Source organism: Leptonychotes weddellii, chromosome 2, assembly GCF_054177405.1.
Source record: "Leptonychotes weddellii isolate Sample4059 chromosome 2, ASM5417740v2, whole genome shotgun sequence".
Taxonomy (NCBI): Eukaryota; Metazoa; Chordata; class Mammalia; order Carnivora; family Phocidae; genus Leptonychotes; species Leptonychotes weddellii.
In genome coordinates, this window is record NC_138370.1 from 54,630,185 (window position 1) to 54,644,717 (window position 14,533).

General features: G+C 38.4%; 1 protein-coding gene and 1 pseudogene across 1 annotated transcript in view; both read right to left on the reverse strand.

Moving 5' to 3' along the window:
• TMA16 (translation machinery associated 16 homolog) overlaps positions 1-1,460 on the reverse strand; it is a 30,241-nt gene extending 28,781 nt beyond the window's left edge. The window contains exon 1 of the mRNA XM_081811305.1: positions 1,301-1,460. Coding sequence (XP_081667431.1) covers positions 1,301-1,303 — 3 coding nt within the window. The 5' untranslated portion in view covers positions 1,304-1,460. The remainder of the gene's footprint in view (positions 1-1,300) is intronic.
• An 8,515-nt stretch (positions 1,461-9,975) lies between these two features.
• LOC102726341 (gametocyte-specific factor 1 pseudogene) lies at positions 9,976-10,682 on the reverse strand (annotated as a pseudogene).
• Positions 10,683-14,533: the final 3,851 nt, after the last annotated feature.

Here is a 14,533-nt window from a genome sequence, read left to right on the forward strand (position 1 = left end):
GGCGCCTGGGTGGCTCAGTTGGTTAAGCGACTGCCTTCGGCTCAGGTCATGATCCTGGAGTCCCGGGATCGAGTCCCGCATCGGGCTCCCTGCTCGGCGGGGAGTCTGCTTCTCCCTCTGACCCTCCTCCCTCTCATGCTCTCTGTCTCTCACTCTCTCTCTCTCAAATAAATAAATAAAATCTTAAAAAAAAAAAAAAGAAAAAAGAAAATTATCTTATAAAGGGTTGGAAATAACACAAGTGCAGTGATAAGCGAAAAGAGTAAAATTATACATATACAAACGTGTATGATCTAAGGCAAAAAAACCGTATAGATGTGAAAGACAAAAATGACAGGCATACAACAAAAAGAAGAAAAAGGAAAAAGAACAAAGAGAATAAAAGACCTTGTGGCCAGAGTATCATAACTTTTTACCAGATTGTAAACTTTTTTACATTGTTGTTTTTATTAAAAACTGGTTGAAAATGAATAGGAAACATTTTCCTATTCAAGAATTATTCTAATGAATATTAATAAATTTTTAAAAAAGCAAGAAGAAACAACAACCGTGTTGGAATACAACATAAGTGGTAACTATAAAGAAAAGCAAGGGAATTATAAATACAAAATTTAGATACTGTTTACCTGAGGGCTCCTGAACGTTATAGATCCATGGAAGGAAACACAGAATCTTTCAGAAGTTTTATTTCTTAAACTGGATAATGGATAAACGAGAGTTCCTTACACTACTAATCTTTATACTTCACTATGTTATGTAAACACTCTTTTGCATCTAGTCAATTTTTAATAAAAACAGAATAGTTTGAGCGTCCTGGAGGGAACTGGGGGGGGGGGGCATGGAGGATTTGGGGAGCGAGCACATCACTGGAGGGCGGCGACAGGACACCAAGAAAGAAGAGATTGAGCCTAAGCAGTCTAAACCGGCAAGAGGTGGCACACCGGTATGGAGGCAACACTTTCCCAAGTTTTGCCGACCTTCCCCCCACACCATCCTCCCGCCCCCCACATACTAGTGAGTAGCAAGTAAATGTAAACGTGAGTCTTTTCCCGAGGGACAGGGCACTCTGTGAACACTTCAGAACCCAGAAGTTGAACTTTAAGGTCCAGACGCGGGGCCAGGCGGCCACCTCGGGACTGTCCTGCCCTGCACCCCCCCACCCCAGTGTACGGACCAGTAGAATCCTAAGTAGCCCCGGTCCCCTCTCCTAGTATCCCAAGACCGCCCCCTTCCCTCCAGTCTGCCCAAGGGGGGCCTTCCAGAGAGCCAAGCGGGTTCAGGGGAGCAGGAGGGGGCCCACCATGGTGACGTCCTCACGGCCCTGCAGGACCTCGGCAGCCCAGATGAGGGAAACACCAACAACCGCTTCAGCTCCGAGGAAAAGTCCAGCGTAAACACACGTGGTTGCCGGAGAAGACCGGGCCGACCCGACCGGAAAGGGAGGGGCAAGTACGTCTCTCTAAAAAGTTCCCGGGAACCAAGACCATGTCTTTTTATCCCGTGTTAGACTTTTCAGCCCCGTACCAGCCGGCAGCCTCCTGGCCGGCTTGCCAAAAACGGTGGGAGGGAGCCTGGGACGGGAGGGTGAACTTGGCCCAGCGCCCAGTGTGAGGCCTAGCCTTTGAGCTGGGCTTACCGATGCTAGACGCTCCTGGCTAGTGGTGTCCCAGGCCCGGGCGTTGATCTCCTGCATCATCTGCCCTGGTGCACAGCCCCCAGCTGAACAGCATCTCCCGACGAGGCTGGAGGTTCTTGCCTCGCAGAGGCTGGCCCCCTCCCCGTTAGACTGTTAGGAGATGGCCCACGTCCTAGTATGGCAAAAGGCCCTCTGCTCACCTCCGTTACCTTGAGCAAGGCTTTCCCCTAACTGAGTCTCAGTTTCTTCACCCATTAAGGGCCCTTCTACAGATCCAAGAACCCTTCCAACCTAGTTTTTTTGTTTTCTTCTCGCAATGTGTAAGAGTCTGTGTTTTACCTGTATTTGTTAGGATTCCACAGACCGTATATGCGTTCAACACATATGTGATTGTCTACTGTGTGCCAGGCTTTGGGGATACTCCGAGTGTTAGTGAATAAATAATTAAGTAAATAAATAAATAAAATTATTATTATTATTATTTCAAATAGTATAATTACTCTGAGGAAAATAAAGATGGTGGCATAGGCAGGAAAGTTGTTTTACAAGTGGTTGTCTCTGAGATCCTCTTGAAAATGAGAGTTGAGCAGAGACTGATACTAAAAAAAAATTATTCAAGAGGCTTGTTAAAGGATGGTAAGGCAGACTTTATTCAGGGGGCGTGTATAAGGATCACTGCTACCGCGTCTTGCAGTGGGGGATACAGATTGGGCGGGTGGGAATTTATAGCCAAGGAGCAGGGTGAGGGGTGATGGATGGAAAATTACCAAGAGGAAACGTCAGGAGTAAGGGGGCATTCTGGCTAAACCAACCTAACAAGATTCTTGCAATAGTCAGTACCCACTGTGATCAGACATCACCAGGAAGATGGTGGAGGATCAGGAAACTGATTAGATAAAGATATCAAGCTTGACCAGATGTAGAGGATGGGAGGACTCTAGCTAGACTGACTTTCTTGCTAAAAATGAACCCTGCAGAGAAGAAAGGGAAATCCAAAATTCTAGGCCTAGATGAAAAAGAGTTTGGGGAGCCTGAGTAGAGTGTGGTCAGGGAGAGAATCTTGTCACTTGAATGAAAAGAGAAAAGTAGGTATGGGAAGAAGCCACAGGCAGGGTGAAGTTGGGTGTGTCTGGATAGGCATGTGCAGGTACATGTATTTAATCAACAAATATATCCATTCAAAAAAATAGATGAAATTGTAACCAAGAATTTGTGACCAGAAGATCCATGAATCTAGGGGCAAGGCATTTTCATACGGTTTTTAAGTGTGTGCAAGTGCATTCTATGTGAATCTACACTATGAAGGTCACCCTTACAATATATGCTATGGAAACATTAGTCTACTGAGGACTTCAATTAATCCAAAACATTTCACTTTACTTCTATGCTTTCACCATTTCTTATGATACAAATTGTACCCTCCCTACCCCATTCCCCGAGTCCAGCCCAGTGCCAGTCAGCTTCCTGAGGGCTATGTTACTGCCAATCCAGTGAGCATTCAATTCTTATTCTGGCTGTTACAGCTGTTGCTAATTGTTTTACTAATCACAAAATCTATACCTGCCCTACCCCATTCCTAAATTTCAGATTGCCAACAACTCAACAAACCGTATTATCCTGAGAATATTTTTTTCATTTTAATTCGGGTTTTGAAAATAAAAGACTTAATTTTTCCCCATTCAGACTCAATCCCTAAATAACATTGACTATGAGCAAGACATCATGCTCAAAATATCCTGCAGCAAATGCAAAAGTGAGTTATACAAAGAAAGCCTACAAGTAACAATGATGACTAACATTTGGTCATGATTTAATGTGATATACACCACTCTGATAAGCAGAATGAATCTCCCCCCTTCCTTCCAATACAATGCCCCCATGACTCAATAACAGTCATGACAGTTCATGGACAGTTCAGAGACATCTTTAGAGAAAATTTCCTGTGCTTTAACAAATACTCTGAGAGATGTGTGTGAGTGTGTGTGTGTGTATGTATGGGGTTAAGGGGTTAAGTAATGATTGGTACTAGATATTGATACAATAAGAACACTTGTACAATTTCTAGGGCAACCACTAAAACAATAGAAACAGGATATGTAACTTTGAATAGGATAAAAACAAGTAGAGAAAATAAATGGAATGATTAAAAAAATACTCAGACAACTCAAAGCAAGGAAATAAGGGAAAAAAGAAACAAGATGATAGGAAAAGTAGAAAACAAAAATATGGTGGTAGATTTAAATCCATTTAACAATAATTATGTACTAACTGCTCCCAATTAAAAAATAAATATTTCGTGTTGGATTTAAAACATACAACGGTGTCCTGTTTTTGAGAGATACATCTAAAATATAAGGAAACAGAACAATTAAAAATAAAAAATGGAAAGACATGCTAAGCAAATACTAACTGAAAGAATGCTGGTATAAATATATGAATGTTATACAAAATAGAAAAAAGTAGTTAGAGGTTACTTCTCAATGATAAAAAGTTTCTATTTTAAATTTATATTTACTTAGTACCATAGCCCCAAATATATAATGGAAAACCTGATAAAATTTCAAGGAGTAGTAGAAAAACAAATTGCCCTGTTAGGAAATTACCTTTCTTCAATAATTAATTGAACAAGCTGGTAAAATACTAACAATGATTTGAAAGACTTGACCACAACATAATTTGAACTAATGGATCTGTTCAGAATACTGCTTCCAGTGTTTGTAAGAACACATATATTTTCAAACATATATTAAATAGTTACCAAAATGATCATATATTGGGCCAGAAAGCAGGTCTAGACAAATTAGAAAGGATTGAAATCCTACAGAATGTGCTCTCTAACCACCATGCAATTAAACTAGAAATCAACAAGAAGATAGCTAGACAATTTCCATATATTTAGAAATTAAGAATTATACTTCCAAATAAGTCATATGTTAAAGAAGAAATCATAACGGATATTAGAAAATACTTGGGGCTGAAAAAATAACAAAATACTGCATATCCGAATTTGTGAGATACATCTGAAGCAGTAATTAGCTCTTTTAGTATAAGTACTAGAGTCTTAGTATAAACACCAGAGAAAAGAAAGGCTGAAAATTAATGAACTAATCCATATCAAGAGTCCAGAAAAGAAACAACAAAAGAAATTCAAAGCAGAAGTTAAAATAATGAACAGAAATTACTGAAATAGAAAAAATATATATATATAATTGAGATCAGGAAGATCAAAATGTGTTTCCTTTTAAAGAACAATAAAGTTGATACATTCCTGCAGGATCACTTAAAAAAATTAGAAAAGATACAATTAGCCAATATCAGAATTAAAGCAAGGTGACATTACTTCATATTATGCAAGCATAAAGGGAATTATGACCAAATTAACTTAAATAAAATGGACAAATTCTTAGGAAAAAATATAACCTACCAAAATGTATGCAGAAGAATAGAAAACTTGAATAGTACCATTATCATTTTAAAAAATAGTTACTCAAATATCTTCCCACATTAAAATTACAGGCTCAAATTTTTTAGATTTTATAAATACATACAAATAGAGATAGAACAGCACTTCCTTAATATGATAAAAATGTGCATGAGTAGTGGTGATACTGGGCATCATTGTCTTATTCCTGACCTCAAGAGGAAGCTTTTTTTTTTGGATTTTGGAAAGCCACTTTGGCAATCTCTAAAAAGTTGAAATGTGTACATCCTCTAACCCAGCATTGTCATTCCCAAACGTATACCTTAGGAACTCTGGCACATGTATCTCAGGATATAAAAACAAGGTATTTATAACAGTATTGCTAATAATAGCCCAAAGTAGAAAAAAACTAATTGTTCCTTAACAAAAGGATAGAAAAATAATCTGTGGTAAATTCCATAAAGCAGTGAGGGGCACCTGGGTGGCTCAATCAGTTTAGCATCTGCCTTAGGCTCAGGTCATGATCCCAGGGTCCTGGGATTGAGCCCCACATCAGGCTCCCAGCTCCACAGGGAACCTGCTTCTTCCTCTCCCTCTGTCTGCCGCTCCCCCTGCTTGTGCTCTCTCTTTCTCTCTCTCTGTCAAATAAATAAATAAAACCTTTTTAAAAAATTATTGGCTCATCCAATAAAGTGTGCTTTATGTGGCATGTGTTGTTCAATTTAATTATTTTTTTTAACATTCTTTTCATACAGTTGTATTCCTCAGGTATGTCTTTTTCTTGAACCTGTGACATCACATTTCACTGATGGAATCAGCTCTCTTGTCCTACTATAATGTGTATTGGGGAAGTGCTCAAAGTCATACTCTCACCTGTGTCCTTGGAAAATTTGAAAACAAGGAGGATCAAGTCTCAAAGGAGAGAGCTCCAGGGACAGCAGAACCTTTGCTGCCAAGAAGTGCAGGAGGTGCAAAGGTCCAAGGGCATCATTGCACCTGTTTTCATCAGCTCCTTACTTTACCCGCACCCGTTTTCATCAGCTCTTTACTTTAGCTGAGTTCTGTCTTCTCTGCTCGTGCCTCACACTACTGGGAGGCCAGGGATGTTCCACATTACTAAGGTAAAGTAAGAGAGACAGGAGCTAAAATTACACCCTCTCCACATCCTCCCCCAGCTGCCACAGATGTCCTCCTCCCAAGCGACTGTTGTGTTCTCCACCTACTTCCCACCCCATCATTCGCTAGTTCCCATCCTCCTAGGGATTCTCACAGTTGTGATTTTACTTCCAACTGCCAATACCTTCTTGTTTCTATCATTTTTCAGGGTTGATTTTGGAGTAGCCTGCACTACTTTATCATTTTATCCTACTTATTTTTAGAAATACTGATTATATAAGTAAAATTAGCCTTTTGCTATACATGATATAATTTTTCTCTTGACCTGTTTGTGACAATGCTTGCTGGGGAGAGATTATAAAATGTCTTTCAATAGGGAGTTGTTATGTAAATGGTTTAAAGATGGCCCCTGTATATGGGCCTTTTTTGTTTTCACCTTCACAGCAGGCTGGGACCTCATAACTCAAAAGCCAGGTGGTGCCAAACTCAAATTTTTATGCAACCAATTGTTTGAAATACAGTTCAAAAAAGGAGATTTTTTTAAAAGCATTTAGAGCCTCCTTGCTTGGCATACCCAACCATCACCCAAAATCTGTTAGCCATAGGTAAGGTAAACCCTGGGGCTATAAAGACCCCAAGCTGCTCCTGCCTTTCAGAGCTCTTGGGCTTAGAGTCTCCCCACAAACTGGTGATTAATAATCACCTAGACACACAGCCCCTTCTCCAAACCCTCTCTCTAATCCCCCTCTTCCCATTCTGGTTAGTGGCCTTCAGCATTGCCTTTAGAAGATGTCATGAGCTGAAGGACTCCCCTCCCAATGCAAATCTGTCAAAGCTCCTACCAAATAAAGCTCTTTGTGTGCTACTATCATCTCCTGGTCATATCCATGAACTTGCTACAGTAGTTAAATAGGTAACAAACAATTATTTGCTGCTGTTTTAAAAAATGATTTAAATCTATATGTACCTATGTGGAAAAATGTTGTGTATATTATTATCCATGCGTAGAAAATATCTGGAAGGATATACAATAAATTGTTAGTAGTTAATGAGATTAAGGTTGAGGTGGGGGTTGCTCAGAACATAAATTTTTACTCTATTCTACAGTGTTTGAATTTTGAAAACAGTGTATTTTTTGTTTTTGTTTTTGTTTTTTTTTTAAGATTTTATTTATTTATTCATGAGAGATAGAGAGAGAGAGAGGCAGAGGCAGAGGGAGAAGCAGGCTCCCGGCTCCCCGCGGAGCAGGGAGCCCGACGCGGGGCTCGATCCCAGGACCCTGGGATCATGACCTGAGCCGAAGGCAGACGCCCAACCAACTGAGCCACCCAGGCGTCCCGAAAACAGTGTATTTTATAACTTTTTTCCAATTAAAAAAAGAAGATCGAGAAAAGTTGAATTTGATGATTAAAGTGATCAAAGATTTTGGTGTCTTTAGAAATGGGTTAATGCAAACAAAATAAAAGGGCTAGTCATCAAGTTTAGGCTGCAAGTGTGAGAGTCCTAACCCCTCGGACCTCAAAATGTGACCTTATTGGGAAATAGAGCTATTGCAGATGTAATTAGGTAAGATGAGTTCACTGCTAGAGAAGGGTGGGCCCCTAATTCAATATGACTCATCCCTGACAAAAAGATTAATTTGCACATGACGTGCACACAGGGGATGACGTGAGAATATGGGAATTATGCTGCTACGATGCCATATGGATTGAACTGTGTCTCCCCCGAACCAAAAAAAAAGGTATGCTGGAGTGCTAACTCCTACCTCAGAGTGTGATCTTATTTGGAGATAGTCTTTCCAGAAGTAATCAAGTTAAAACAAGATCATTAAGGTGGGCCCTAGTCCAATACAAGTGTCTTTATAAAAAGGAGAAATTTGGACACAGACATATATAGAAGGAACAGGATGTGAAGGGCCACAGGGCGAAGACAGCCATTATCTACAAGCCAAGGAGAGAAGCCTGGAATAGATCCTTCCCTCACTGCCCTCAGGGGAATCAACCCTACTCACACATTGATTTTGGACTTCTAGCCTCCAAAACTGTAAGACTATAAATTTTTTGTTTAAGCCATTCTGCTACAGTAGACCCATCAAACACTCACCAAAGTAGATCCATGGCTTTCTCCACTTCTCCTTCTCAGTCTTGTCAAATGCTTGCATTAAATTTAATGTTCAGTTATATATATATATAATGGAGCTAACAATACAAAGAACTCCCTACTTAAGTCCTTTATCAACTGACTTGTGCACTGTTGTGTTGGTTGCACCTTCCCTGCATTTATTTTTTCTCCAAGTCTATCTTTCCTAACACTATCAAAGCGATTTTCTAAAGCACTACAATGATCAAGACATTCAGATGATGAAAATCTTTCTATTGTACCAGCCTTGACCCCAAAGCAACAGCACAAAGGAAGACCAAGAAACAATCCACTTGGATCTGTTTCAAGGTCTTTTCAAGAGCAGGCTTCTTGCCTTCCCCAACATTGTTTCTCAGCATGAATCTTTTCTTCCTGTCAGATTAGAAATTCTCTTTTCTGCTTCCATAACTTTGTTCACATCCTCTCTTCTTTACACTAACCAAAATTCTACCCATTCTACAAAGTATAGGTCGAAGATTACCTCTTCGGCGACACCTTCCCTAGGCACTAGCTGAGAGTATTCCTTTGCCCTGGTTTTACACTTGGCAACCGTAAGCATCTACTATAAGTATGTGTGTGCCTACCTGTCTTCTCGATTAGATTTAAGTCCAGTATCTGGAGGACAAGAACCATCTTTGATTCACTTATAGAGCATTACATAAGCCTGTTATCTATCAGGTATGCAATAAAGAAATGAATAAATTGTTACTATTTAGTGAACAAAATCTGTTTTGGTTCTTAAGCATTAAAAAATACGGTTTTGAAGATGGACTGTTTTGAACTTGAAAACATTGTAAATAAATACTATTATAAGATTGTGTACACAGCACAGCCAAAGTTACCTTTCTTCTATCTTTTTGTTTGTTTGTTTGTTCTTTCCTATGGGGAGAGGAAGTGGACAGGACAATGTCCATCTTCAACTTTGCAGATGAGGAAATACCTGAAGGAATGACTGGTTAGGCAGAAAGAAAGAACGTGGGACTCTGTAAGACTCATTGAGCAGAGCTGCCTGACAAGGCTGGACCTTGCACCATCTTCTGAACATTTATATGTAGGAGAAATGAACTTAAACCTTGCTTGAGCTACTAACTTTTTTTGTATGGTTATTTTGTTGCCACAGCCATATAACTTGAAAAATATACTACAGTACAGTAATAAAAATTGAACATTTATTCTAAACAAAGATACTGAAATAACCTTCCTCAGACATCATTCTCAAGAGTTATTTTGATTTATTTGATTGAATTTCAATAAAGTATAATAGCCAGTGTTTATAATGATGACCATTAGCCATCAAAGAAAAGGTTAATGCTTCACGTACCCTTTATAAGAAGAAAGGTAGATATATTTGATGTGTTTTAGAGAGTTTAATTTAAAACCATTCAAATGCAAACTTTTTTGTGTTTAACAGAGCAGTTCTAAGTCTCTGGAAAATTCAACTGACTGTAACAAAGAGATTTTTTTTTTTTTGAATATTTCCTAACAATGAAGATTTTATTAGACTCAGCTTTGGGGGACATATTTTTTTTTTTCAAGCTATCTACGTTGATGCTTTATTTGAAACAGTTCTGAGTTTGAGGGCTGTCTGCAGCCCTCGAACTCATTTGTTGCATCAAATGAGTAAAGACTCAAAGCATGGAGGAAAAAAAAAGGTACTTGTCAGTTTGAAAGTCACAGACAGTTTATCTTTCTATAATTAGATTAGGAGGAAAAAAACCACGAAGAACCCACTGGTAGCAGGAAGAAGCAAGAGTCTTCTAGAGTCTGGCATTTGATGAGCTATTCAGTTCCTGTGCATTTCCATTGTTTTTCCATGGCAGAACATATGGCAGAGACTTGGGAACACGCATGCCTGAAGCCAGGTTACTCTTAGGTTCCATAACTATGTTGCTTGCAGGGCTGTTGTTGCCACAGTAGTTGGCTGTGCCCCAGACAAATGGGGTGCTGGTCTGTTCCCAAAGATCTTTATCCCAGTCCTCATCGCAAGGAGGGCACTGCCATGTGCTCTCAGCCAGAGTCTCTGGTCCAAGGTTCCTGGTTTGGTTGACAACATCCTGCTCAATACAACTTTTATCGTCACAGCTTGAGATATGATGACTGATTTCGGCCCGAGGAACCTGGTGGCGAGCATTGAAGGGACAAGCAGCCAATTTGTTTGCGACATCAGGATGATTCTTTCTGCACTTGATAAGATGATAAGGAAACCTGCAGGCCCTGATCTGGTGGTTTTTATCATAGGGGCATTGTAATAGCTTTTCAGGGTCCAGGGAATCGATGTAAGTTTCTTCCATGCTGGAAATGAAGAAGCTGAATCCAAGCGCTCGGTCGAGACACGTTCCCACAGTCGCTTTCTCCCCACACCCGCGCCCCAGCAACCTGGGGGACATATTTTTTAAATGACACCAAAATGGTTAGCAATAATTGGTATAGATAGGAATCCCATACTCCAAAGTCTTTGGGGTCAGAGTGGTAATATCACTATATGAAAGACAACAGAGAATGGTGTAGTTTGGGTTGTAGTTATCTGGAGAGTATCTGCCCCATATAAGATACTAACGTTCAAAACACTTTCAAATACCTGTCGAGGCTATGACAGAGTAACTAGAATGAGACCCTCTAGCTGTAAACAACTAGAAAATTAGACAAACTATACAAGTTTTCATAAATTGGAAAACAGACAGCACAAGACTATTATCCCTGAAAAAGAGACACAAATGAGGTGAGCCATATCGTCTTCCTGGAGGCACTTTCCAGACAGTGTTATGGGGAAGGGTATCTTAGACAGAGCAAGGCAGTCTTGTGAGGTAAGGGAAGAGAGGCTAGAGCTCCAGAGGGCTGAATTGGCTAGAATTTTGGAGGGAGAATGCTTACAAGAAGGAAACTGCCTGGAGAAAGACCTCCAGAAATCCTCAATTTCAGTATATGTGCTGCTAAAGCGAGCATCCTCCAGACATCTTAAAATGTGTATCCTTGCATAAGGTGGACTTCTACAAGGCCAGGCAAGTGACAGCTTGGGAGTAATAAATCAAACATTTCCTGGAGCTCACATAGGGCTGAGACACATCTGAGTCTTGACTAGCCAGAGAGGAGAATCCATGTTGACACTCAGGGACTTCAGTGGAGAAACCTCAGACAGGCTTGCTTTTGTGTGAGCTAAACTAATACCAGAGTGAAGTATACTTTCTATCTATCTGCCTTAATAAACTTAAAATTCTTAAGATCACCAAGCTGCCCAACAAAACAAAATCCAGCACTCACAAAGCAAAATCTAGCACTGCAAAATAATATCCACCATTTACTACTACTACTACTACTACTACTAAATTACTAGCTATTTCAAAAAGTAGAACAAGAAAAAAAAATCAGTGAAACCAGATTAAGAGACAAGATAATAGGCTTAGCAGAGAAGCACTTTATTTTCCCCCTAGCTTTATTGAGCTATAATTGACAAATAAAATTGTGTAAGTTTAAGGTATATAATGTAATATTTTAATACACTGTATATAATGTGAAATGATTAGCACAGTAAGATTAGTTAATATATCTTTCACTGCACTGAGTTATATTTTTCTGTGTGGTGAAAACTTTTAAAATCCACTCTCTTAGCAACTTTCCATATAAAACAGAGTGGTTTATTTTATTTTATTTTATTTATTTATTTGCCTGAAAGAGAGTGAGAGTACAAGCAGGGGGAGCTGCAGGCAGAGGAAGAAGCAGACTCCCAGCTGAGCAAGGAGCCCAATGCAGGACTCGATCCCAGGACCCAGGGATCATGACCTGAGCCGAAGGCAGACGCTTAACCGACTGAGCCACCCAGGTGTCCCAAAACCATTGTTGTTAACTATAGTCACTATGCTCTATGATATAGTCCCAGAATTTATTCATCTAAGAAGCATTTCATATTTACTTTCCTAAGTAAATATCCTAAGATATAAGTGAAACTTCAATGCTTCTAACCTCTAAATAATAACTCACTCTTACGTAGCAAAAATATATATTTTCACAAATCAGTGTAGACCTCCTAAGTAATCTGTACGTATGTTTTATTTTCTTTACTGCAGTCCAGTAGAAATTGTACTTACCAGTTCCTGTTCTTTACATTTTCCCTCCACAGCTATTTGTATGAGTGATCCAGCTAGGTTTTATTTTCATTTGAAGTACACTCTACCACAAATACTTTTCCATACCATGAGAAACCAGTTGTAGTGGAAAATTTAAACAAAGACAAAACAATACATTTAATTTATTTTTAACAGACTTTAAATCGAGGTCAAAACCAGCAGCCTGAAGATAGGTTTTTTGGTTTCTGTGGATTTTTTGTCCAACAAAATGTTCACAGTTATTTCAATTTTCAGTGTCTTTAGGTGGGCTTGTATTCTCCAGCTTGTCATAAACCACTCCAGTCGTCTTATTTTACATCTGACATTCATGTACTATTTATGGTACCTCCTAGCCCATTAGGCACTTGAGTTTGCCAATCCCTACTTCGTGTGAATGAGCCAAAATTAATACATAATTTCTTCCTATTTTGCAGAAAACTTCCAAAATGACCACTAAAATAAATGATGGACTTTTTCCAAGACAACTAAATTTTTAACATGTTGGCTTAAAATTTTTTGGTAGGCCTTTTGTCAGTAATAGCCTCTTCAGAATGGAGAAAATAGAATGCAGTATCATTTCTTTGATTGTTTTGACTAAATTGTGTTCACAACCACATAGGGTGATTTTGCATAATCAAATTATGTATACTTTATATTTACATCGTTATTTTCAATTGTATATTTTAAAATATATTTTAAAGGATTACATGCTTAAAGAAAATATTAATAATTTATGTATAACTTTCCAGACTTCCCTTTAAAAAAATCACAGAACATTTTAAAATGTTTTATAGATGATTTATAAAATATTATTTTCTATATAGTATAAAAAGTCCACACAGTCTCATTGAATGACAAGGGGAAATTCACTATTTAGGGTATTAAATCTCCAAGATGACATTCTTTTCTTAACAAAATTGACCTATACTAATGTTAATAACTTTCTATTTAATACTTTGGGAAATAGTTGTGCAATACTTTACATAAATGGAAAAATTGGGGAACTTGAAATGTTAAGTAGTTCCTAAATCTCCCATGCTTTTTTTCCTGTGAACACTGCCTCATAAATCATTTTTTTGCTATGTTGTTTACCAGTTATTTGGATTTATTAGAGCTCTCCTCAGCCCAAATAATGGTGAGCTACCTTTGTTTATATTAACTGCTTTCCTGTCAGCCCCTAGCAGCATGCTCTATTCATGATGGTGATATTTTTTTTCTCTAATTCCCATATTTACTCTCAGCCCTAATCAAATATTTTTATTTTCTCTTCCTTTATTTGTCTAAAAAAGATAAACAAACATTAATTTGCAAAGACATGAGGAGCAATGAATCCAAGATGACCCTAAAGACTTTTCCAACTCCAACATTCCTTCAGCAAATCTTAAGATCTAGTTAATGTCATACCATGATGGTTTACTCTAATATGTATCCTTAAAAATTAAAATGGTAGAATTAGCTTAAGTGGCAAATAATATTTAACATATTTTTCTGAGATACAATGTAAGAGAATATGAAAAGTAACAAGACCACACTGACTTAGTTGTTTACAGCCTGATTGAATATTGAAATGATTTAGGGAGCTTTTAAAGTTAGTGATACCTATACCCATCACCCAGAAATTCTGATTTAATTTGTTTGAAATGCAGACTGGACGTGAAAATTTAAAAAAAATCCCCAGATGATTCTAAACTACAGCCAGTATTAAGAACCACCAGTATTAAGTCTAGCTGCCGTTTATCTGTTCTTAACTTCGACTACATATTAGAATCAACAGGTGCATTGAAAAATACATAGCTTCCCAGACTCTACTCCCATAAATTCAAATTAGTCTTTTTAGGGTAGAACCCAAGCATTATTTTGTTGTTGTTGTGGTTCCCGATGTCATGATTTTGATGTCAAGTCAATGTTAAGTACTATTGCTCAAGAATCAAGATGCTTACCATTGCAACATGAAAAAGAACATACTGTCGTTTTTTTTGTTTTTCTGATGACACGCAATGACCCTTACCTGCTAGAAGAGCTCAATGTCACAAATTTAGTTCTATAACTAATGTAGGTAAACTAGCTTTGTATTAAAAATTACTCATAGTAACAGTTACAGAATTTTAGGGTCTACTGGGG